Below are 26,374 nucleotides of genomic sequence, written 5' to 3'. Positions count from 1 at the left end.
TGTAAAAGGGAGCCTGGTCTGTAAGGTGTCTCCCCCACTTAAGTCCTCCCGAGACAGCCCTGAGGTGAGGCAGGTCTGATGGGGTGTCCCTGTTGAAGACATGTGGTCCGATACCAACACCACTGCCTCTTCAAGCATCAGGCTGACAGACCACACTCCACTAAACACAGCTTCACGGACGTGCACATACTAGAGGCGAGACCTGCCCAGGACACCTGTCAGAATGCCCACCTGTGCTCAGGACCCGGGAGTCGGGGAAAGAGATGCTGCTACAGGGCTAGGAAAACAGTCCCACCTACGCACCAGGTGAGCTCATAGGAGGTAGGGCCTGTTTCCAGTTTTTCCAAAGCTCAGTGAACCCTAAGGGTGAATACAGGGCACCGTACCTGCATAATTGTCGGTCTGAACACATTCAGCTATCTTCTCCGCCTAGAAATGAATATCAGAAGCCGTTAGATCTGAGTGCCTAGTGACGCAGTAAGGGAAATCTGGCTGGGCCCCCAGGGCTCCCCCTACATACCTTATTGTTGCCATTGCACACTCTGATAATGGACACATAGTGTCTAATTTTTCTGCAAGTAGAAAACAATGCATTATATTCCTCCCAGCCCTCAATTCTGGTGGACAGCTAGTTTTCCGTTATGAAAATAGCATCTCTCTTTCACAGCACACACAAGGCTTGGAGAGAGCAGTTCTATTGTTTGTGGCCAAGGCTGCCGATAAACAAACAAGAAGGCTGCCAATAAACCAACAAGAGGCATTCCCTGGAGAAGACAGATTGACTCTTCAGTGAAAACAACAAAATCCTTTGGAGTCATTGCAACATACAATAAAAAATACCAAGGTTTCAAAAACGTACTCCCTGTTAGCCAGCCCAAAGCCTTTAGTTCCGTCACATGTTTTCATGTTCACAACCCTTTATGCTGACGCTCATCTTCAAGTTTCAGCAGTCTGCTCACAACACTCGTGGAAAGAGTCACAGGTCCCTTCAGGGCTGAACGTGTGAGTCTAGAACCAGGCGGCTGGGGTTCTCTCGTGAGCTGCTGACTCTCCTTACTTATTCACTGTTCCTTCCATTTTTCAGCTTTTCGTCTTGATAATCCAATCCCTACACACCCCAACATAATTTTGGTTTTAACATTATTAGGTGTTTATATTATAACTATTATTACACTCTTCTTTTTTTTTTTTTGGCCACACTGTGCAGCTTGTGGGATTTAATTCCTGACCAGGAATCAAACCTGTGCCCTTAGCAGTGAGAGCTACCTTGTTTCTGACCATCCTTTGGGGGATGTTCTTTTGAGTGTGTTAATGCTGCAGAATTACTATTTTTTAAATCACTGCCTGCAGGTCAGAATCTCAGAGTCGAGTAGCTCTGATTCTCTTCCTCTTTCTGAGGCCTTGATAAAACCTTAAAATAAAACCTTAAATCCTTACCCAGGGAATTCCCTACACTCCATTTTTTACAGTTATACATAATCATGGTGGAGTCATACAGTCTACTATGATTTCCATCCTTGCAAAATACTTTGTTTTTCCCTTGAGTAAATAATTGGCTTTTGTCTGTCTACTTGCTTACTTACATAGGATCCCAGACTCCCAACCATCCCAACCTCTCTCAGGAGGTATTTCTCAAGGGGTGCTGCCACTTTCTTTTCTTTTTAAGTGTCCCTCCGAAAGCCTTTTGACCTGCTCCAGTATGGCTGAGGTATCCTCTGCACTCACCTTGGATAGCTGAAGTGAAAATACTTTCCTACCCCTGCACTAAACATTCCCGGGACCAGGCAAATTAACTTACCGCTAGGCTTCCCAGGTCGCTCAGCTGCCACATTTCCAGACGGCAGTCAGTTCCCAGACCCAGAGGCCTTTGATGAATGGGCAGGCCTGGTGTCCTGAGCAAGAGACCTGCAACACTGCTGCAAATACAGGCTATCTACATCTTCCTGACTCCTCCCCAGAGGGGCTCTGGAAGGTCACGTATGCCCTGGAAAAAAGGAAATGCCAAGACCTTCAGAGATGGCTGGACGTTATCTCTGAACTGATGTGCTTTCCTAGCAAATGTTCAGAAAACCCTTAGGAAGCCAGAGGGCTTCCCTGGTGGCTCAGGTGGTAAAGGATATGCCTGCAGTACAGGAAATGTGAGTTCGATCCCGGGTCGGGAAGATCCCCGACAATGTGGGGATATCCCAGTGCAGACACGACTGGGCATTTGAACAACAAGAAACACCCAAGGGCTTGTGTGCCGCTGCCTCTTCCTCCTAAAGCTTCACTTCGCTCTTCACCCCCCGACTCATCCCTACCTTGCCCACAGAACCCTACTGAGGTGCCTAAGAGGCTCCTCTCGCAGGAAAGAGGATTGATTTGGGGACCCCAGCACCAACGGACCTGGAGTCTAGGTTACTTTTTGGCAACCATCCTTTGGTTGAGCTAGGATGTCTGGTTGCAGCCAGAGCAAGCCAGACCGCACAGGTTAAAGAGGGGCTCAATTCAGGACAGTCAGCACGGCTGTTCAGTCCCACTCCAGGCCAGTCATAGGATCCAAGGCTGCCCAGACTCCAGGGATGGGAGGGCAGCCCAAGTCAGGGAGGTGGGAGGAAACTAACTGTGCTTTGGTTTCCTTTGTTTTCCTTTAATCTAATGGTGATGCTCTATAGGGGTATAGTTGATTTGCCATTTGGTGCCTGCGGCCATTATACAGCTGCCTGATTCAGTAAGACATATATTAACATATGTCATATCTGTTCTTTTTTGGACTGTTTTGCCCTAGAGGTTATTGCAGAATTTCAAAGTTCCCTGGTGAACCTCAGGTGTTCGTGCATATCTGTTAGATACACAGATTCTGTGTAAATATGGAAGAAGGAAAGAAGGAGATAATCCTTGTGGACTACCTGTTACAGATACAGCTTTTGGGGTATATCTTAGTATCACCCTCCCAATTCATCCCTGGCTTTTCCTTTTTTTGGGGAAAACTTTGTGTTTTAATTCTCAGAGTCTCTTCTTGTGTTGTAAATTACTTACCCTGTATTTCTTTTTTTAATTTTGCCTAGAAGAGACATCATCTGCTATTTTGTCTATTGCTAACTTTGCTTAAGTGTATGACCCTCCAAATTCCATCCTTGTGGGGACCATTGGCAGAATTTCATAATTTCAGTGGTGGTTGTTCACGTCTCAGTAAGGCCCATTGTCTATAAGTACCACATTTCCTTAAGATTTAGTCTGCTCATGGACAGTTTTGGGGGTTCGTGTCTTGGCTATTGGAAGTGGCACTGCAGTGAGCGTTGGCTGGCATGTGCCATTTTGAATGATGGTTTTTTTGTAATATAGGCCCAGCTGTGGGTATGAAAATCCTAGGCTTAGCTCTCTCGAAATTTTCTTTCTGGCCTATAAAGGCTATCCTTTCTAGGGACTGTTGCCAATGTCCATTCCCACAGAACGTGTCGGGGCGGGGCGATGGGGGTTCCGTCATCTCTCAGCTCTCTCCACCATTTACTGTTTGCAGATAGGACGGCTCTCAGTCAGATGCAATTTGGTTTCTTGTTGTTGTTTTAACTGCCATTCCTCCTATAATAACTAGGGAATTTGACCATCTTGTCTTGCGGCTCTTTGGTTTTGGGTTTTTCTTTTTTTTCCCTTAAAAGATGAGGGAGAATTTGCCTGTTTCAAGTGACTTCTCGTAAGTCGGTGTGTTTGGAATCTATTTCTGCAATACCCACCACAGGACCTTTCCTGAGAGCAACTGCCATTAGCAGCCCCACAGACCTTCTGAATTGGAGGTGCCCTAACCTGGTCCCATCACTTCATGGGAAGTAGATGGGAAAATAGTGGAAACAGTGTCAGACTTTATTTTGGGGGCCTCCAAAATCCCTGCAGATGGTGATTGGAGCCATGAAATTAAAAGACGCTTACTCCTTGGAAGGAAAGTTATGATCAACCTAGATAGAATATTGAAAAGCAGAGACATTACTTTGCCAACTAAGGTCCATCTAGTCAAGGCTATGGTTTTTCCAGTGGTCAGGTATGGATGTGAGAGCTGGGCTGAAGAATTGATGCTTTGGAACTGTGGTGTTGGAGAAGACTCTTGAGAGTCCCTTAGACTGCAAGGAGATGCAACCAGTCCATCCTAAAGGAGATCAGCTCTGGGTTTTCTTTGGAAGGAATGATGCTAAAGCTGAAACTCCAGAACTTTGGCCACCTCATGAGAAGAGTTGACTCATTGGAAAAGACTCTGATGCTGGAGGGATTGGGGGCAGGAGAAAAAGGGGACGACAGAGGATGAGATGGCTGGATGGCATCACTGACTCGATGGACGTGAATTTGAGTGAACTCCGGGAGTTGGTGATGGACAGGGAGACCTGGTGTGCTGCAATTCCTGGGGTCGCAAAGAGTCGGACACGACTGAGCGACTGAACTGAACTGATGGAGAAGGAAATGGCAACCAACTCCAGTATGTTTGCCTAGAGAATCCCGAGGACAGCAGAGCCTGGTGGGCTGCTGTCCACAGGCTCACACAGAGTCGACATGACTGAAGCGACTTAGCCACACCATGGGTATTAAAATCCTAGGCTTAGCTCTCTTGAAGTTTTTTTTTTTCTTGGCCTGAGGAGGCTAACCTTCCTAGGGGATGTTGCCCATGACCATTCCCACGGAATGTGAAGAGGGGTTCTGTCATCTCCCAGCTCTCTGCTCCATTTGCTGTTTGCAGACAGTCAGGATGGCCATTCTTTGGGAATTGATTTCTTGTCATTTTAGTTGGCATACCTTCTGTCATAATTAGGAATGCAGAGCATCTTGTTCTCTGGCCTATTGGGTCTTTTCTCACTGTTTCCTTAAAGGATGTGAGGAAAACTTACCTGTTACAACTGGCTTCTTGAAAATCGGTTGTGTTTGGAATTTATTTCTGCAGTACCCACACAGGACCTTTCCTGAAGACAGCTGTCATTAACTGCCCATAGGCCTTGTGAATCGGAGGTACCAGTGAGCACTGCTCTCACATGCTAGTAAAGTAATGTTCAAACTTCTCCAAGCAAGGCGTCAGCAATACATGAACCATGAACTTCCAGATGCTCAAGTGGATTTTAGAAAAGGCAGAGGAACCAGAGATCAAATTGCCAACATCTGCTGGATCATCGAAAAAGCAAGAGAGTTCCAGAAAACATCTATTTCTGCTTTATTGACTGTGCCAAAACCTTTGACTGTGTGGATCACAATAAATTGTAGAAAATTCTGAAAGAGATGGGAATACCAGACCACCTTACCTGCCTCTTGAGAAATATGTATGCAGGTCAGGAAGCAACAGTTAGAACTGGACATGGAACAACAGACTGGTTCCAAATAGAAAAAGGAGTACGTCAAGGCTGTATATTGTCACCCTGCTTATTTAACTTCTATGCAGAGTACATCACGAGAAACGCTGGACTGGAAGAAACAGAAGCTGGAATCAAGACGGCCGGGAGAAATATCAGAAACCTCAGATATGCAGATGACACCACCCTTATGGCAGAAAGTGAAGAACTAAAGAGCCTTTTGATGAAAGTCAAAGAGGAGAGTGAAAAAGTTGGCTTAAAACTTAATATTCAAAAAAAAAACAAAACTTAATATTCAGAAAACTAAGATCATGGCATCCTGTCCCATCACTTCATGGCAAATAGATGGGGAAACAGTGGAAACAGCAGCTGACTTTATTTTTGGGGGCTCCAAAATCACTCCAGATGGTGACTGCAGCCATGAAATTAAAAGATGCTTACTCCTTGGAAGGAAAGTTATGACCAACCTAGATAGCAAGTTCAAAAGCAGAGACATTACTTTACCAATGAAGGTCTGTCTAGTCAAGGCTAAGGTTTTTCTAGTAGTCATGTAGGGATGTGAGAGTTGGACTATAAAGATGGCTGATTGCCGAAGAATTGATGCTTTTGAACTGTGGTGTTGGAGAAGGCTCTTGAGAGTCCCTTGGACTGCAAGGAGATCCAACCAGTCCATCCTAAAGGAGACCAGTCCTGGATGTTCATTGGAAGGACTGATGCTGAAACTGAGACTCCAGTACTTTAGCCACCTCATGCGAAGAGTTGACTCATTTGAAAACACCCTGATGCTGGGAAAGTTTGAGGGTGGGAGGAGAACGGGACGACAGAGGATGAGATAGTTGGATGGCATCACCGACTCGATGAGACATGAGTTTGGGTGGACTCCGGGAGTTGGAGATGGACCAGGAGCCCTGGCTTGCTGCAGTCCATGGGGTCGCAAAGAGCCGGACACAACTGAAACCGAACTGAACTGAAGCGCTAGTGGTCAAGTTGTAGTTACAAGAAATGCCCACAAGGCGGCAGCACTTCTTCATGCCCAACTCTGGTTCCACCTGCTACCAGAGCCTTAGGGAAAGTCAGCTTCCTCGGCTGTGAATTGAGTGAAATGTGCCTGAGCAAACACCTGAGGGCTTGAGTCCCACTACTTCTTCCCTCTGAAGCTTCACCCCTCCCTGCTAGACTATTCTGCACCTGGGACAGCGCTCCCTGCTGTGGTTTCTAGTAAGCTTCACTCTCAGGAAAGGAGGCTGCAACTGGGTACCCCAATGCCTGGTGGTGCCTTTACCCTGGTCCTCGAGGTCAGAGGGGCAGGCCACCATCTTTGGGGTCCACTAGGGACTCTGGTCCCAGCAGAGAAAACCAGACAGCACAGGTTTAAGGGGGGCCTCTGTGAAGGACACCGTTCACCTTGACTCCACATCAGTCCAGCCCTGGGTCTCATGCCTCCTCAGGCTCCAGGGATCGGATAGCATCTCAAGTCAAGGAGGCTGGAGGGAATTACTTTTCTTTCCTTTTCTTTTCTTTCATCTCAGGCCGACACTATGTTGAAGTCTAGTCAATTGCAGTTTTGTGCTTGTCCTCAGTATACAGTGGACTGATCCATTTATGACATATACATACAGCTTTTATTACTTTCTATTGATGCTTTTGCCAATAGAGGTTATTGAACAAGGTCAAGTAAACTTATCTGTGCCAAACATCTGTTCCCTGTGGAGTAACTATTCAGTTCAGTTGCTTAGTCATGTCAAACTCTTTGTGACCCCATGAACTGCAGCACCCAGGCTTCCCTGTCCATCACCAACTCCCGGAGCTCGCTCAAACTCATGTCCATCGAGTTGGTGATGCCATCCAACCATCTCACTCTCTGTTGTTCCCTTCTCATCATGCCTTCAATCTTTCCCAGCATCAGGGTCTTTTCGAATCAGTCAGCTCTTTGCATCAGCTGGCCAAACTACTGGAGTCTCAGCTTCAGCATCAGTCCTTCCAATGAATATTCAGGACTGATTTCTTTTAGGATTTACTGGTTTGATCTTCTTGCAGTCCAAGGAACTCTCAGCAGTCTTTTCCAACACCACAGTTTAAAAGCATCAGTTCTTCAAATCTCAGCTTTTTTTATAGTCCAACGCTCACATCCATACATGACTACTGGAAAAACCATAGCTTTGACTAGACAGACCTATGTTGGCAAAGTAATGTCTCTGCTTTTTAATAAGCTTTCTAGGTTGGTCATAGCTTTTCTTCCAAGGAGCAAGTGTCTTTTAATTTCATGGCTGCAGTCACCATCTGCAGTGATTTTGGAGCCAAAGAAAGTAAAGTCTGTTACCGTTCCCATTTTTTCCCCATCTATTTGCCATGAAGTGATAGGACTGGATGCCATGATCTTCATTTTTTTAATGTTGAGTTTTAAGCCAGCTTTTTCATTCTCCTCTTTCACCTTCATCAAGAGGCTCTTTAGTTCCTCTCTGCTTTCTGCCATAAGGGTGGTATCATCTGCTCTCTGAGGTTATTGATATTTCTCCCAGCAGTCTTGGTTCCAATTTGTGCTTCATCCAGTCCAATATTTTGTATGATGTACTCTGCATAGAAGTTAAATAAGCAGGGTGACAATATATAGTCTTGATGTAGTTCTTCCCCAATTTTGAACCATTCCGTGTTCCCATGTACTCTTCTGAATATTGCTTCTTGACCTGCATACAGATTTCTCAGGAGGCAGGTCAGGTGGTCTGGTATTCCTATCTCTTTAAGAATTTTCCACAGTTTGTTGTGATCACCACAGTCAAAGGCTTTAGCATATCAGTGAAGCAGAAGCAGAGGTTTTTCTGTAAGTCTCTTGCTTTTCCTATGATCCAACGGATGTTGGCAATTTGATCTCTGGTTCCTCTGCCTTTTCTAAATCCACCTTGAACATCTGGAAGTTCATGGTTGACATACTGTTGAAGCCTAACTTGGAGAATTTTGAGCATTACTTTGCTAGTGTGTGAGATGAGTGCAGTTGTGCGGTAGTTTGAGCATTCTTTGGCATTGCTGTTCTTTGGGATTGGAATGAAAACTGACCTTCTTCAGTCCTGTGGCCACTGCTCAGTTTTCCAGATTTGCTGGCATTTCGAGTGTAGCACTTTCATAGAATCATCTTTTAGGATTTTATATAGCTCAGCTGGAATACCATCACCTCCACTAGCTTTGTTCATTGTGATGCTTCCTAAGGCCCGCTTGACTTTGCATTCCAGGATGTCTGACTAGGTGAGTGATCACACTATTGTGATTATCTGGGTCATTAAGATCTTTTTCTGCACAGTTCTTCTGTGTATTCTTGCCACCTCTTAATATCTTCTGCTTCTGTTAGGTCCATACAGTTTCTGTTCTTTATTGTGCCCATCTTTGCATGAAATGTTCCCTTGGTAGCTCTAATTTTCTTAAAGCGATCTCTCCTTTCCCATTCTATTGTTTTCCTCTATTTCTTTGCATTGATCACTGAGGAAGTCTTTCTCTTTTTTTTTCAAATATTTGCATTATTTTATTTATTGATTTTTTAAAATATAAATTTATTTATTTTTATATTGTATTGGTTTTGCCAGCCTTCTTATCTCTCCTTGCTATTCTTTGGAACTCTGCATTCAGATGGGTATATCTTTCCTTTTATTCCTTTGCCTTTTGCTTTTCTCAGCTATCTGTAAGTCCTTCTCAGACAACCATTTTGCCTTTTTGCATTTCTTTTTCTTGGGGATGGTCTTGATCATGGCCTTCTGTACAATGTCATGAACCTCTGTCCATAGTTCTTCAGGCAGTCTATCAGATCTAACCCCTTGAATCTATTTGTCACTTTCATTGCATAATCGTAAGGGATATGATTTAGGTCATACTTGAAACGTCTGGTGGTTTTCCCTACTTTCTTTATTTTAAGTCTGAATTTGGAAATAAGGAGTTCATGATCTGAGCCACAGTCAGCTCCTGGTCTTGTTTTTGCTGACTGTACAGAGCTTCTCCATCTTTGGCTACAAAGAATATAATCAATCTGATTTCAGGATTGACCATCTGGTGATGTCCACATGTAGAGTCGTCTCTTGTGTTGTTGGAAGAGGGTGTTTGCCATGACCAGTGCCTTCTCTTGGCAAAACTCTGTTAGCCTTTGCCCTGCTTCATTTTGTACTCCAAGGCTAAACTTGCCTGTTACTCCAGGTATCTCTTGACTTCCTACTTTTGCATTCCAGTCCTCTATGATGAAAAGGACATCTTTTCTTGGTGTTAGTTCTAGAAGGTCTTATATGTCTTCATAGAACTGTTCAACTTCAGCTTCTTCAGCATTAGTGGTTGGGGCATAGACTTGGATTACTATGATACTGAATGGTTTGCCTTGGAAACGAACAGAGATCATTCTGTCGTTTTTGAGACTGCATCCAAGTACTGCACTTCAGACTCTTTTGTTGACTATGAGGGCTACTTCGTTTCTTCTGAGGGATTCCTGCCCGCAGTAGTAGATGTAATGGTCACTGAATGAAATTTTCCCATTCTAGTCCATTTTGGTTCACTGATTCCTAAAATGTCAGTGTTCACTTTTGACATCTCCTGTTTGACCACTTCCAATTTACCTTGATTCATGGACCTAACATTCCAGGTTCCTATGCAATGTTGTTCTTTACAACATCAGACTTTACTTCCATCCCCAGTCACATCCACATGGGTGCTGTTTTCGCTTTGGCTCAGCCTCTGCATTCCTTCTGGGGCTATTTCTCCACTCTTCTCCAGGAGCATAATGGGCACCTACTGACCTGGGGCGTTCATCTTTCAATATCCTATCTTTTTGCCTTTTCATACTGTTCATGGGGCTCTCAAGGCAAGAATCCTGAAGTGGTTTGCCATTCCTTTCTCCAGTGGGCCACGCTCTGTCAGACCTCTCCACCACGACCCCCATCTTGGGAGCCCTACACGACGCTTGTAGTGTCACTGAGTCAGACAAGGCTGTGGTCCATGTGATCAGTTTGGTTAGTTATCTGTGATTGTGGTTTTCATTCTTTCTGCTTTCTGATGAATAAAGATAAGAACTTCCTGATGGGAGGGACTGGCTGTAGGGGAATCTGGGTCTTGTTCTGATGGGTGGGCCCAGGCTCAGTAAATCTTTAATCCAATTTTCTGTTGGCAAGTGGGGCTGTGTTCCCTCATCAGGGTGGGGCTGTGACCACAGGCCAAACTATGGTAGGGGTAATGGGGACCTCCTTCAAAAGGACTTATGCTACCATGCCCTGCAGCTCCCAGGACTGTCATTCAGTGCCCCTGGTGACTGTTGACCCATGCCTCCACTGGAGACTCCTGGACACTCACAGGCAAGTCCGGATCAGTCTCTTGTGAGGTCACTCTTTCTTTCTCCAGGGTCCTGGTGCACACAAGGTTTTGACTGTGCCCTCCAGGAGTCTGTTTCCCCAGTCCTGTAAAAGTTCTGTAATCAAATCCTACTGGCCTTCAAAGTCAAATTCCCTGGGGGGTTCTCAGTCCCTTTGCCAGATCCCCAGGTTGGGAAATCTGTTGTGGGCCCTAGAACTTTTGCAACAGTGTGAGAACTTCTCTGGTATAATTGTTCTCCAATTTATGGGTCGTCTGCTTGGTTGCACTATGGTGGGGCTGATGGTGACCTCCTCCAAGAGGACTCATGCCACATGTGGGGCCTCCCAGAACTGCTGCAGCCAGAGCCCCGTCCCCGTGCGGCCACTGCTGACCTGTGTCTCCGCAGGTCAAAGGAGGTCTGGCTCCGTCTCTGTGGGGTCTCTGGGTCCAGGTGCACACAAGGTTTTGTTTGAGCCCTCTGAGCATCTCTGGCAGGTATGGGGTTTGATTCTAAAGGCGACTGCACCCCTCCTACCATCTTGCTGGGGCTTCTCCTTTGCCCTTGGACGTAGGGTGTCTTTTTTTGGTGGGATCCAACATTCTCCTGATGATGGTTGTTCAGCAACGTGTTGCAATTTGGAGTGCTCACAGGAGAAGATGAGGACCTGTCCTTCTACTCTGCCATCTTTTCTACTCCGTAATGATACGCAGATGATACCACCCTAATAGCAGAAAGTGAAGAAGAACTAAAGAGCCTCCTGATGAAGGTGAAAGAGGAGAGTGAGAAAAATGGAATAAAATTCAAAAAACTAAGATCATGGTATCTGGTCCAATCACTTTATGGCAAAGAGATGGGGAAGAAATGGAAACAGACTCCAAAATCACTGCAGCCATGAAATGAAACACCTTACTCAGAACACCAAAAGATGAACCACAGACTGGGAGAAACTATTTCCAAAACACATATTAGAGAAAGGATCTGTACTCAGATTATACCAAACAGCTCCTTAAAACTTGATAAACATTGAAATACATACCTGGCCAAAGAATATAAACAAATATGTACATAGAAATTTATATCAATATATAGAGAATTGTTTGTATCTCTCTGTAGATAGATGTTTACATGTTTAGGTAGATAGATATTTATATCTCTTGGTAGATAAATTGCTACATAGATATTCTATAAAATTAATAACTTCCAAAAAATTAAATTAAATTAAATTAATAACTTCCATAAAATTAATAACCTCTATAAAATTGAAAATGTCCATAAAATTAAAACTTCCATAAAATGAATAGGTCTCATAAATTGAATAACTATCATATATTGAATAACTTTCACAAAATTATTAAATTTCCTAAAATAAATAACTTTCATACATTAATAATATTCATAGAATTACTCACTTCCATACAATTACTCACTTTCATACAATTAAAATAACCTACTTTAGAGAATTAAAACCTTCCTCAGAAAAATAAAAATTATAAAATTAAAAACTTCTACTCTATGAAACATCTCATTCAGAAAATCAAAAAATGAACCTCAAACTGGAAGAGACTATTTTCAAACCACATATCAGATACAGGATCTGTACTCAAATGATACCAAACAACCCGAATAAGATTTGGTAAGGATTGAAACACATGCCCGGCCAAAAAAGACAAACAAGGAAGGAAGGACTAGGGTGGGGTAGAGACAGCCCCTTGAGACAGCTAACCCTCTGATCTGACCTTCCCACACCTGGGCTGATATCCTGAGAAAACCAACATTCAAAAAAGGCATGTGCTCACTAACCTTCACTGCAGCACTCCTAACAATAGCCAAGACACAGAACCAGCAAGAGGTTCGCCCGCAGGCTAAAACTTATAAAGGGTGCCTGCCGTACATGTAGATAACTGACTGTTACTCACCCCAGAGAAACCGCCGCTGAAACTGAAATAACACCACTGCTGGCCCCAGGGATGGACCTTGGAAGATCACACACTAAGTGAAGTCAGCCAGACAAGAAAGACCACAGCATATGAGTCCATTCTAGAAAATTTTAAAAAGCAGATACAGGGAACTAATTCACAAGACAAAAGGAGACTTTGAGATTTCTCACACAAACAAAATAAGCCAAAAGAAATGAATAAATAAAGGCTTTATCTCCTTCCTTCCTTCCACATGTACAGAAACTCTGTATCTCTAATAGACACTCCACAGGGACCTGAGGATCATCACACGGAACTTCACTTGAGTTTGCGCAATCTCCTCTATGGAAGAGAATTGAAGAAACAACAGATGTGCCGTCTGTATATGTCACAACTACTCAGGTGGCTGTACACTGCCAACAAGCACAAAACGGAAAATCATCCCAGCATCCCATGAGATTAAAGAAAAGGAATTACTAGTTTATACCCTGCCACCTCCTTAACTTGGGCTGATATCTCGTTCCTGGAACCTGAGTAGACTCGAGTCCCAGGGCTGGATTGGGGTGGGGTCGAGACAGGCCAGGAGGTGCCCTTCATTGACACCCCTGTTAAACCTGCACTATCTGGCTTGCCCTGGCTGGAACCAGAATCCCTAGTGCCCCCTAACGATGGTGGCCTGACCCTCTGGCCTTGAGGACCAGGGTAAAGTCACCAAGAATCCAGGTTCACTGGTGCTGGAGTCCCAGCTGAAGCCTCCTTCCTAAGAGCGCAGCCTCAGCAGGGAGCCGTGGCCCAGGTTCAGATGAGGCTGGAGGAGAGGGGTGCAGCTTTAGGGGGAAGCACTAGTGAGACACAAGCCTTTGGAAGTTTGCTCAGGCACATCTCACGCATTCATAGACCAGGAAGCCCACTTGCCCTAAGGCTCTGGTTGCAGGTGGAACCAGAGTTTGGCATGAAGAATTGCTGCCGCCTTGTGGACGTTTCCCGTGACTATAACTTGCCCACTGCGTGTTTACGAGCACCTCCAATTAACAAGGGCTCTGGGGCTGTTCCTACCAGTGCAGGAGCTGCAGGAGACTCAGGTTCCATCCTTGGGTTGGGAAGATTCCCTGGAGAAGGAAATGGCTATTCACTCCAGTATTTTTGTCTGGAGAATCCCACAGTCCATGGGGTAGCTAACACTTCCACTTTTTTGTTTTTTACTTTCCTCCCACAAATGGAGAAATCTCAGAATCTCTGTGAATACACAGAAATCTGTATCACTAACATATACACAGAAATCTATGTCTGTAATAGATAATCTGCAAGATTATCTCCTTCCTTGCTTCCTTTCTCCAGATATAAACAAAAATCTGTATGTCTAACATATATTACCAAAATCTGTATCTTTAACATATATACAGAAATCTGTATCTCTAATAAATATTCCACAAACACCTGATGTTCATCACAGGGAAATTTGCTAGCCCTTCTGCAATTCCTCTATGGTAAAAGAATCCAAAAAAAGAGATATGCTCTATGTGTACGTCATAAAAGAATCAGGCAGCAGTATAATGAGGACACTATAATAATTTCTTGGGCTCCAAATTCACTAAGGACAGTGGCTGCAGCCATGAAATTAAAAGACGCTTGTTCCTTGGAAGAAAAACGATGCCAAACCTAGATAGTATATCAAAACGTAGAGACGTTACTTTGCCAACAAAGGTCCATCTAGTCAAGGCTATGGTTTTTCCTGTGGTCATGTATGGATGTCAGAGTTGGACCATAAAGAAGACTGAGTGCCGAAGAATTGATGCTTTTGCACCGTGGTATTGGAGAAGACTCTTAAGAGTCCCTTGGACTGCAAGGAGATCCAACCAGTCCATCCTAAAGGAGATCAGTCCTGAATATTCACTGGAAGGACTGATGCTGAAGCTGAAACTCCAATACTTTGGGCACCTGATATGAAGAACTGACTCACAGGAAAAAACCCTGATCCTGGGAAAGATTGAAGGCCGGAGGAGAAGGGGACAACAGAGGATGAGATGGTTGGATGGCAACACCGACTCAATGGACATGAGTTTGAGCAAGCTCCAGGAGATGGTGAATGACAGGGAAACCTGGCGTGCTGCAGGCCATGGGGTTGCAAAGAGTCGGACACAACGGAGCGAGTGAACAATGACAACAAAATCCAAACTACTGTGAAAAGTCACCTCACACAGGTCAGAATGGCCACCATCGAAACATCTACAAAGAATCTGCGCTGCAGAGCATGGAGGCATAAGGGAAACTACTATAGTCTTGGTGCGGATGTAAGTGGGTGCAGGAACAATAAAAACCATCAAGGAGGTTCCTTATAAACTTAGTATCCAGAAACCACATGGTCCAACAATCCCACGTCTGGACGTGGACCCAAAGAAAGTCAGAATTCACAATGAACCACGCACCCTTCTTTTCAGGGCACCACGGTTAACAACGGCCAAGAACTAGAATTGCTGCTGGACTAAATACTGGCCTTCTCTGCCCATTGAAGCCAAATAAAAATTACGGAGACAGAGTTTGGAGGAAACAGAAAGTGACTTTAATTCTCAGCCAGCAGAGAGAGGAGCACAGGAGGTTCATGCCTCAGGGACTGTGCGCCCTCCCCACCGTGAGGAGCTTAGGGGCTTATATAGGATGAGGGCTTCAGTCAGAAATCAGTCACGAGGAAAGCTGATAGGATCTTGATTCCTTCCTCTTGCATCATCTCAAAGACACTGACATCAGCAGCCCAGTAATTGAGTCCGGCGGCTCGGTGGCTCTGCGGCCTGCTTTCTGAGGTGCAACTACAAGGGGAAAGGTGTTTTTAAGAGTAAACACCAGAGAGATGATATGGGGTGGGAGGTGGGAGGGGGGTTCATGTTTGGCAACTCATGTACACCCGTGGTGGATTCATGTCAATGTATGGCAAAACCAATACAGTATTGTAAAGTAAAATAAAATAAACATTAAAATTTTTAAAAAAAGAAAAAAAATTTTTTTTAAAAGAGTAAACACCAGATAGGGGATGTATTTAGCATAGAGTCAAAGGAAAATAGGTGCAAAGTTAGGGGGCAGAGTTAGGGGGCAGAAAAGCAAACTTAGTCACAGACACGCAGAGTTAGGAGCATTAAAGTGAAAAAACCAGGAACTTTCAGGCCTGCTCACTGTTCTCTTTATTGTCTTCGTTCTCAGGAAAGTGAAAGAAAAAACTCGTTCCTCTTTTTCTTCCTTGTCACTGCAACAAATTCAACCAAGAAATCCTTTGACAGGAAAATGAGGACCGAGTGGTGCGCCTCTGCACGGGAACACTACTCAGCCGTGAATCAGAGCAGAACAACGCCACTGACAGCAGCGGGGACGGACAGGGTGATTACCCGACTCAGTAAAGGAAGTCAGAGAGAGAGGCAAAACCACAGGACATCACTGACAGGTATATTTTTGAAATGAATGCAAATGTCAGATATTATGCAACAGAAACAGACTCACAAACTTAGAAAACAAACATGATTATCCAAAAAGATCTTAGGATCGAGGGATAAATTGAGATTTTGCAAATACCACATGCTCATTAATATATATTGAACAGTTGATCAAAATAAATACATTGAAACATACAGGTAGTCTATGGAACACATTTTAATCATCTATATGGGAAAGAGAACCCCAAAGGAACTGATAAACATCTGTGTATAAGTGAATCAAGCTCCCATATGCCTGAAACAAACACAATGTCAGAAAGCAACTCTACTGTGAAATAACAATGTCCAGAGAAAGGAAAAATGAAAGTGGGACACGGAGAAATCCTGCCTCCTTGTGGACATTTTTTGTAACAACAACTGTGCTGATTGGCACTTCCTATTCCCAAGGTCCCTGGAGGTGAGGTGAGGTGAGGTGAAGTCGCTCAGTCGTGTCTGACTCTTTGTGACCCCATACACTGTAGCCTACCAGGCTCCTCCATCCATGGAATTTTCCAGGCAAGAGTACTGGAGTGGGTTGCCATTTCCTTCTCCAGAGGATCTTTCCAACCCAGGGATCGAACCTGGGTCTCCCACATTGCAGGCAGACGCTTTACCGTCTGAGCCACCAGGGAAGCCTAAGGTTCCTGGACCTGGAGGTAAATAACAACTGCCCTCTAGAAGTCCCCCAGGGGTGGTCAACGAAAAAGAATTCAAAACTGGGCCGATGTTCAGGGAGCCGATTTCAGCTGATTTCACCTTTAACTCACATCCTTTAAGAAAAAAGTCACATGACATGATGTCAACATCGCTGAGGAAGTCCTGTCAGTCCTACAATGAGCTATCACCTCACATCGGTCAGAGCGGCCACTGTTAAACCCTCCACAAAGGTTAAATGCTGCAGATGTCGTGGAGGAAAGGGAACCCTCCTCTTCTGCTGCTGGAAATACAAACTGGTGACAGCCAGTCTGGAGGACAGCACGCTGGTCATTTCCGACGTGCCCAGCAGTAAGCGGCAGCAAGGGGTACCTGGAAACAGGGTGGTAGTTTCCCAGACCAGGAGTCCTAACCACTGGACCACAGAGCCAGCGGTCAGGGCTAAGGTCCCTCGTCTTGCCTGCCTAGTCAGGAACGAATTCAGGCAAAGAGGCAGAAGGTGGAGAGTAAAGTAAGAAGTTTACTGAAAAGAAAAGTGCGTGCAGAAAGGTGCAGGGCCGAGCTCAGAGACAAGAGTTTTGCCTTTGGAAGCTGATATTCTTTAGAAGGGGCCAGTTCTCCGGGTCTTTGTCTTCCCTCAGGCCAGTCATCTTGCTTTGTCTCCCTCCACCCAACCCACCCAGTTAATGTGTCTCAGGACCCTCCCCTGGGTGCACACACACACCTTAGCCAAGATGGATCTCAAAGTGAAGGCTTCTGGGAGGAGCAAGACTCATTATGGCCTGGAATTATCCTCTGACTTTTGGTTCCAAGGAGCCTTTCTGCACACGTGTAGTGTTCTCCCTTATCCTTTAACTCAGACAGGGTTTTGCCTCTCTTTGTCCTTGCCAAGATTATTCCCTTGAGGTGTTTGCGCGAGACAAAGACTGGTTATTTACCTGTTTCTGTTGGTACTTCAACTTCCAAGCACAAAAGCGGTTGGTTGTATATTTCTCAGCTGGAACCTACCTATGTTGCCTCAGGAAATGAAAAAAAGAGGCTAGATGATTGTGAATTTCCAACCTGGAGCCCATGTATCTCTTACCTCACTGGTTCCTTCAACAGTGGAAACGAGAATAAAATTAGAACATCCCCAAACACCACACACAAGAATAAACTCCAAATAAGATAGCGATAGAAAATTCCAGAAAAACCTCTACTTCTGCTTCACTAATATGCTAAAGCCTTTGACTGTGTTGATCACAACAAACTGTGGGAAATTCTTAAAGAGATGGGAATACCAGACCACCTTATCTGCCTCCTGCAAAACTTGTATACAGGTCAAGGAGCAACAGTTAGAACGGGCATGGAACAATGGACTGGTTCAAAACTGGGAAAGGAGTACGTCAAGGCTGTGTACTGTCACCCTGCTTATTTAACTTATATGCAGAGTATATCATGCAAAATATTGGACTGGATGAAGCACAAATTAGAACCAAGACTGCCAGGAGAAATATCAGTAACCTCAGATAAGCAGACGACACCACCCATTATGGCAGAAAGCAAAGAGGAACTAAAGAGCCTCTTGATGTGAGTGAGAGGAAAGTGAAAAAGCTGGATTAAAACTCAACTTTCAAAAAACTAAGATCATGGCATCCAGTCCCATTACTTCAAGACAAATAGATGGGGAAACAATGGAAACAGTGACAGACTTTATTTCCTTGGGGCTCCAAAATCACTGTGGATGGTGACTGCAGCCATAAAATTAAAAGACGCTTGCTCCTTAGAAGAAAAGCAATGACAAACCTAGACATCATATTAAAAACCAGAGACATTATTATGCCTACAAAGGTCCACCTAGTCAAAGCTATGGGTTTTCTAGTAGTCATGTACAGATGTGAGAGCTGGACTATAAAAAAGGCTGAGCACTGAAGAACTGATGCCTTTGAACTGTGGTGCTGCAGAAGACTCTTGAGAGTCCCTGGGACTGCAAGGAGATCAAAGCAGTCAATCCTAAAGGAAATCAACCCTGAATATTCATTGGAAGGACTGATGCTGAAGCTGAAGCTCTAACACATTGGCTACCCAATGCAAAGAACCAACTCATTGGAAAAGACCTTGATGCTGGGAAAGACTGAAGGCAGAGGAGAAGGGGACAACAGAGGATGAGAAGGTTGGTCAGCATCACCGACTCAATGGACATGAGTTTGAGCAAACTCTGGGAGATGGTGAAGGACAGAGAAGCCTGGCGTGCTGCAGCCCATGGGACGGCAAAGAGTCAGACACGACTGAGCGACTGAACAACAAAGATAAAGATCGCACCTTAGTGTGGCTCAGTGGTAAAGAACCCGCAATAGACTCAGGTTTGGATCCTTGCATCGAGAGGATTCCCTGGAGAAGGGAATGGCAACCTACTTCAGTATTCTTGCCTGGGAAATCCCATGGACAGAGGAACCTGGAGGGCTACAGTTCATGGGCTCGCAAAAGAGCTGGACACAACTTAGCGACAGACTTCCAAGATGAAGATCTAAATGTAAGGTTGGATGCTATGAAATTCCTGAGGGAAAAATACAGGCAGGGGAAGCTGTGACATTCGTTGCAGCAAGCTCTTCTGGGATCCACCTCTTAGAACAATGAAAACTAAATCAAAAATAAGAAACCAGCCCACAAGGTGTCGCCCCTCACCACTTGTCACCAGCCCAGCTATGCTCCTAAGGGGCAGAGAAGATGGAGTCAGCTGCAGCTGCAGGCACTCTTGCTGCCTGGAGGGGATGGCGGTGGTGGTTTAGTCACAAAGTCGTGTCTGACTCTTGTGACCCCATGGACTATAGCCCACCAGGCGCCTCTGTCCATGGGATTTCTCAGGCAAGAATACTGGAGTAGGCTGCCATTCCCTTCTCCAGGGGGTCTTCCTGACCCAGGGGTCAAGCCTGCGTCTCCAGGATTGCAGGCAGATTCATTTACCACCTGAGCCACCAGGGAGGCCCTGCTGCCTGGAGGGGGCTTGTTTATAAAGACCTCAACCCAGGCGTTGCTGGGAAGGGCTGGCCGACTCATCCAGGGCAGCCAATCCTCACCCATCAGGGCCTCACAGTTGCAGAAAATGGGCCTTGCTGTGCCGGCCAGGTGCAAGGAACAAGTGTGGGTCTGAGGGTTGGGATAGACATGTGGCTGCAGCTCTGACTTAATTTTTAATCATTGTATCTGGCCCAGGAGTGGGAGAAAATTTCAAGACTTTCTCCTAAGGAGAGGAACCCAGGAGTCAGGGAGAAGAGGGGTGGTAGGTGCAGACAGGGTGCAGTGGAAGCCTCTGAAGACTCGCTGGAAGGAGGGCGCACAGAGTGAAGTCCAGGGTTACTGACCTGCCCAGGAGCAGCTAGCTGTTTGTTAGTCCAGGTCCTGCTCTGAGGTGCTCAGGGCCAGCTCTTCCGGACCTCAGAAAGAGGGCTGGGAGGTGCTCTGCAAGTGTGCTCTGCACAGTTTCAGTGTGCTGAGCCCTGCCCAGGCAGGCCCCCTCCCCTGGGAGAGCTCTGCCCACATTAGCAGAGGGGCCCCCTGCCTGCCCTGGGAGGGGCGTGTGAACAGGCTCCCTCTCTTTGCAGCTGGCACAGAGCTGCTTAGGATGCAGATTAAAATCGGCCAAGGACAGAGGTCAGGAGCAGGGTCAGGGGTCCCTTGGGTGTGGACACACAGACGTCCTGGCTTGCTACGCTCCCTGCATGACACAGGGTGTTGAGGCAAGGAATATGACTGTATCCTAGGGGCAAGCTGACCAAGAAGATGGCCAGTTAATGTCTCCAAGTAAGCATCTTGTCGGGGTCTGGATGCCAGGTTCTTTTACAAATTAGGGTAGGAGGTGAAGAAACAAACTAAAAAGGCCATTAATCTTGCAAATATCTTGTAGAAAGACAAGCCTCAGGCAGGGGATATGTTAATTTCTCCCTTCCTGCCATCTACTGGCATACAGGGTTAACAAAGGCACTTTAGTATAGAAGCCAGGCAGAGAGGCAGGATTCTCCCAGGCAGGCCCTTAAGTGTGATTATAGTAACAAAAGTAACAGAGCAAGTCAAAGACACAGTTTCAACAGTTTTGGAGTCAGAACTGGCTTATTCCTTAACATCCTAAAGTGCAGGGTTTATTCAGGTCCTCCCATTGCCCTTGCCCTTCCCCTCCCCCAGCGCCTGGCACCACTTACCGACTTCCTGTCTCTGGATTTGCCTGTTCTGGATGTTTCCTGTAAGTGGAAACATATAGGTTGTGATTATTCTCGGCTGGATGTTGGTGTCCTCCCCGCAAATTCTCATGTTGAAACCTAACCCCCAAGGTGATGGTGTGAGGGGGGGGAGCCTTGAGGAGGTGATGAGGTCGTGAGAGTAGAGACCCCATGAATGGGATTAGTACTCTCATAAAAGAGACCCCCAAGAGGCCTCCTCAGCCCTTCCTCCACGTGAGGACGCAGTGAAGACCCCGGCCCACACCCATAACAGAGCTTCACCAGAACCTAACCATCCTGACGCCCTGATCTCAGACGTCTGGGCTCCAGAGCTGTAGGGAATGCGTTCCTGTTGCTGAAGTCCCCAGCGTTCTGTTTTGCTATGGCGGCCCGGGCAGACCAAGACAGGGCGTCCTTCTCGCTGAGCAGCGTGTGTTCAAGGTGCAGCCACGCTGTAGCCCGTGTCAGAGCTTCACTCCTTTTCATGGCTGCGTCATATGAAGCTGTGCTGGGAAATGGCTAGAGATGGGATGACGGGGGGTCATCAGGAGGTGGATCACAACAGTCTTCATGGGCTACAATGAGGAGCTGACTCTGCCTAAAAGGATGCCTAGACCTCCTGCCTCTTAGCCATCCAGTTACCTGTGTGCCGCTCAGCTGTCGTCCATGGCGTGTCCTGAGTCAGTGCCGTCATGAACTGGCCTGGTGGGCAGTGGCAGATGGTAGAAGATGAGATGTAGCAGGACCCCCAGGAAGGTATCCAGGCCAGTCCAGTGTTGAAGATGAACCAGCCCTGCCCACTGCCACTCATGGGGTGATGGGTGTCCCAACCCCTGCCCACCATTGGGTGCAGCGGCCTCTCCCCTGCTTCTAGAGCTGGGCCCTGCTTCCCCCTGTCCCTCTGGTCAGGAGGTGTTCTGACAGGCCATTCTAGCAGGACCTCAGGATGGAGGCTTTGGGGGTCCTGCTCAGGAGCACACAATCAGTGGGCATCTACTCCTGCAGGGCAGGCCACAGAGAGCTACATACTTGCTGGTGGGTGTGAGAGCAAGCACCAGGGTTAGGGACTGCAAACCTGTAGTGGTCTGGCCTCTTTTTTTTTTTTCCTAATTCAATTTAAATCTGACTCAAAGTCACTATCCCACTGAACTGGTAAGACATTCAGTCTCAGGCAGCACACTCTGCAGTCCCGAGAATCCATCTCTTGCTTCAACAAGGTTTGGACGAAACAGACCCCGGGACGCCCCTTGCTCTTCCTCCACCAAGGGACCCTCCTCCCTTTCTTCTAGTCACAGCCGTCGGAATCAGCCATTCCACTATCCTCGTGCCGTGAAGCGAGTGAGCCCGTGCAGCACAGCTACTAAGCCTGTGCTCTAGAGCCCCCACTTGCCGCAGCTATTGAGCCCACATGTTGCAACTACGGAAGCCGCGTGCCTAGAGCCCCTGCTCCACCGCAAGAGAAACCACTGGAATGAGAAGCCAGCGCCCCGCAGCTGGAGAGCAGCCCCGGCAGCTGCCACCAGAGAAAGCCCTTGTCAGCAACGAAGGCCTACCACAGCCAAAAAAATAAAATAAATCAATATATCTTTTTTAAAAAAATGTTAACTGAATACATTTTTAACCCAATAGCTGTTACCATGACAAGCACATAATGGGAACACAAGGTTTATATGGGATCTGGCATTGCTGTGAACTCTCTAACCAACATGCAATTTGGAGCGCTAATAGATTAATTTTGTCATTTCAATTTGTTAAAGACCTTTTTCTCTTATACAGGCGATTCACAATTTTAAAAAATACATATTTTTATCCCACTAACAGTGTTAAGGCAGCTTGGGGGTTGTTCTGTCCGTGTGTCTTCATCCCGAAGACACAAGAAGCCCCTCTCTGACTTGAGCCATTCTCTAGGGAAGCAGACCGGTGTGATGGCTCAGAGTGTGGCCTTGTGCTCCAACAGGCCTGGGGTGAAAATCCGGCCTCATCAACACCTCTGTGAGTTAACAGGTCATTTTTGGCTCATTTTACTGATAAGCAATCCGAGGCTCAGAGAGGCTGATCATCTTGCCCAAGGTTGCACAGGGGTATGGAGACAAGGAGCCAGAGCTCAGCCATAGACGTGCCTGGCTCTGGAGCCCATTCTCTCACTTCACCCTGCCCTTCTGCTCCTGCAGGGTAGACTCCGGTCTGCCGGCTAAACGTGGACGATGGCGCACATGCGTTCAGCTGTTCTCAAAGCCCCACTAAAAAGACAGAAGAGAAACAAGACACTGGTGAAACAGGAAGGACGCAGAGGACGGGAGCAGCAACAGCGAGGGGAGGAAAGGTTGACGTTTTGGAAGGTGAAAAGCAGAGGAAGGAGGTGGCAGAGCTGAGAAGGCAGGACCGCGAAGACTCGGAGGCACCTGTTCCGGCGGAAGGTAGGAGTGGAGGTGGGGCCAGAGGCAGGGCTGGAAGTGGGATCCCCAACCCACTGGCCCGCTCCACGCAGCCCCAAGGATGCCCCAGCCTCTGACACACACACACAGGAAATAGGCACAGTGGAAGGGATGCGGCTGTGTTTTCTTTATTTATTTAAAGGATTTTTTTTTTAATGGGGACCATTTTTAAAGTCTTCACTGAATTTGTTACAATAGTGCTTCTGTTTCATGCTTCGGCTTTTTGGCCACAAGGCATGTGGGATCTTAGCTCCTGACCAGGGAAACTGCACCCCCTGCCTTGGAAGGCGTAGTCTTAGCCACTGGACTGCCAGGGAAACCCCAAGGCTCTGTATTTCAAAAGAGGGATTGAGAGATTAAGTCCTCCCGCTTTGTGCCACCCCACTCTCAGAATTCTCTCTGCCCGATGGATACACCTCAGGCAGGACACTGGAACATTCTTCCCTAGAGAAACACAAGGGTCCCAGGCCCGTGATCTGTAAGTACTGACATGTAAGCACTGCCAGGCCTCCTCACTTCCACTGCGGAAGGCGTGGGTTTGATCCCTGGTTGGGGAACTAAGATCCTGCAAGCTCACAGCACAGCGAAGAAAGGAAGAAAGGAAAAGAAAAGAAATATAGGATGAAGAACAATGGGTTACCAGACATCTGAAGAAAGCATCCAATATCGAAGACAGGAGTTAAGGAAAAAATGAGTGGAGAGCTCAGAGACAACACCGATAGGACAGAGGAAAATGCCTTCAAATGATTAACATCCTCAGACACGTAGGGGATGACATTACACCCACGAAACAGAAAAAAGACACTAAAAACAAAACTTAATCATAAGGAAGAAGCATTTGAAAATTAAAATTATGGCAGCAGGAAAAATATTGAGAGAGAAGTTGGAAGATAAGCTTAAGGGACAATTGCAAGAAAGCAAACAAAAATCACAAAGAGACCACAGAAGTAAAGTAGAAGATAAATCCAGAAAGTCCAACAGTCAAATAATAGTTCCAAGAAATCATAACGAAAGGAATCCCTGGAGAAGGATATTCTTGCCTAGAGAATTCCATGATTAAAAAAACTTCCCAGAGTTCAGTGACACAAGTTCACAGACTGAAAGGGCCACCCTGGAAAGCTACATGCACCCTCGATGTTCATAGCAGCCTTATTTACAATCGCCAAGATATGGAAACGACCATATCAATAGATGAATGGATAAAGAAAAGGTGGTATTTGTGTGTATACAATGGAATACTACTCAGCCATCAGCAAGAATGTGATTTTTCCATTTGCAGCAAAATGGATGGACTTGGAGGGCATTATGCTGAGTGAAATAAGTCAGGCAGAGAATGACAAATATTGTATAATTTCACTTATATGTGGAATCTAAAAAATAAAGCAAACTAGTGAATATAACAACAACAAGAAAGCAGACTAACAGAGACTCAGAACAAACTAGTGGTTACCAGTGGAGAGAGGAAAGGGGAATAAGAGGTAGAAATATTAGGTATAAAATAAGCGATGAGGGGCTTCCAGCGATAAAGAGTCTGTCTGCCAATGCAGGAGACACAGATTCCATCCCTGATCTGGAAGACCCCACATGCCTTGGAGCAACTAATCCCATGCCCCACAGCTACTGAGCCCATGCCCTAGAGTCTGTGCTCAGCAACAAGAGAAACCACCACAATGAGAAGTCTGTGCACTGCAATTAAAAAGTAGCCCCCATTCGCCACAACTAGAGTAGAGCCCGCACGGCAATTAAGACCCAGCATAGCCAAAAATAAAATAAGCTACAAGGATATATCATATAGCATAGTAAACACAGCACTTTATAATAACTATAACTGGACTAGAGAGTATAGCCTTTAAAAATTGTGAATCACTATTATACACTGTAACATATAATATTAAAAGTCAATCATATATCAAGTTAAGAAAAAAAGACCCACCTAATTCCCAGCACAAAGAATGGGAAAAGATCCATTATGATGTTAGAATACCAAGGATAAGGAAATTATTCTAAAAGCTTCCAGAAAGGAAAAAGTCATTAATATACAAGTGATCAAAAATGAGAATAAATGGGATCAGCTTTCTCAACCGGAACACAGCTGGATAAAGTCTTCAAAGCTGTAGGAGAAAACGATTTCCACGAAATCCTATGCCCTGTCAACTAGTAACCTAATGTAATCATAGAATAGAGACATTTTCAGGTATGCAATGCCTCGGAAAATTTTTATCTCCCGTGTTTGGATTCTCCACCGAAATCAGAAAGACAAGAAAATCATTGGCCCACACAGGCAGGAGGTGGACTCTTCTTCCGGTGCTGCTAGACTTGTTAGATCACGCGTGTGGAGTCCTCTGGTTCGGATGGAGTGAAGAGAAGTGAGGAAAGGAGGCAGTAAATCCAGGGTTCTCCGGCTTTTCATCAGAAGGGCTGCGGACGATGTCCCTGATGAAACCCTATTGACAGGGGAAACTGAGCCATCTGAAGGGGCTCCCAGTGGGGAGACTGAGCCCTCCTGTAGTGGGACGGTGGACCCCGCCAGGAAAATTGTGTTTTCAGGTCTACCCTCCTTTGGAGGCTCTGAAAGTGAAGTCACGCAGTCGTATCCGACTCTTTGTGATCCCATGGACTGTAGTCTACCAGGTTCCTCCATCCGTGGAATTTTCCAGGCAAGAGTACTGGAATGGGTCGCCATTTCCTTCTCCAGGGTATCTTTCCAAACCAGGGATCGAACCCCTGTTTCCCGCATTGCAGGCAAGACGCTATTGCGGGCAGACGCTTTACTGTCTGAGTCAACAGGGAAGCCGCTCTGCCTTCTCGCAAAGAAGGAGGAGGTTCCCCAAAGCGGCCTTACCCAGGTCCTCCTGGGGTTCTGCTCTCTGCAGTTTTGGAACCAAGGATCCAGGCTGGGGTGGGGTCATCCACCGTATCGCAGAACCCACCGGTTCTTTCACCGCGCTGTGGGGACTGGCGAGGAGGGAGCGACCGATGCATCTACGCCACCTGGTGGAGGAAGGGAGATTGCAGCCTGGAGCCAAGGATTTTCGCAACAGTTTCCCTACTGGGAAAAACCACTACTTTGCTACTTGGTTTGTTCCGGGCTAGTCCTCAAT

At 46.1% G+C, this 26,374-nt stretch overlaps 1 protein-coding gene across 1 annotated transcript in view; it reads right to left on the bottom strand.

The window, feature by feature from the left end:
* LOC138094935 (kinesin-like protein KIF11) overlaps nucleotides 1-21,324 on the bottom strand; it is a 32,487-nt gene extending 11,163 nt beyond the window's left edge. The window contains 3 exon segments of the mRNA XM_068990946.1: nucleotides 16,842-17,017; nucleotides 20,821-20,937; nucleotides 21,132-21,324. Coding sequence (XP_068847047.1) covers nucleotides 16,842-17,017; nucleotides 20,821-20,937; nucleotides 21,132-21,324 — 486 coding nt within the window.
* Between the last annotated feature and the right edge of the window lie 5,050 nt (nucleotides 21,325-26,374).

Source organism: Capricornis sumatraensis, chromosome 19 (assembly GCF_032405125.1).
Source record: "Capricornis sumatraensis isolate serow.1 chromosome 19, serow.2, whole genome shotgun sequence".
Lineage (NCBI taxonomy): Eukaryota > Metazoa > Chordata > Mammalia > Artiodactyla > Bovidae > Capricornis > Capricornis sumatraensis.
This window is presented reverse-complemented; position numbering and strand designations above follow the sequence as displayed.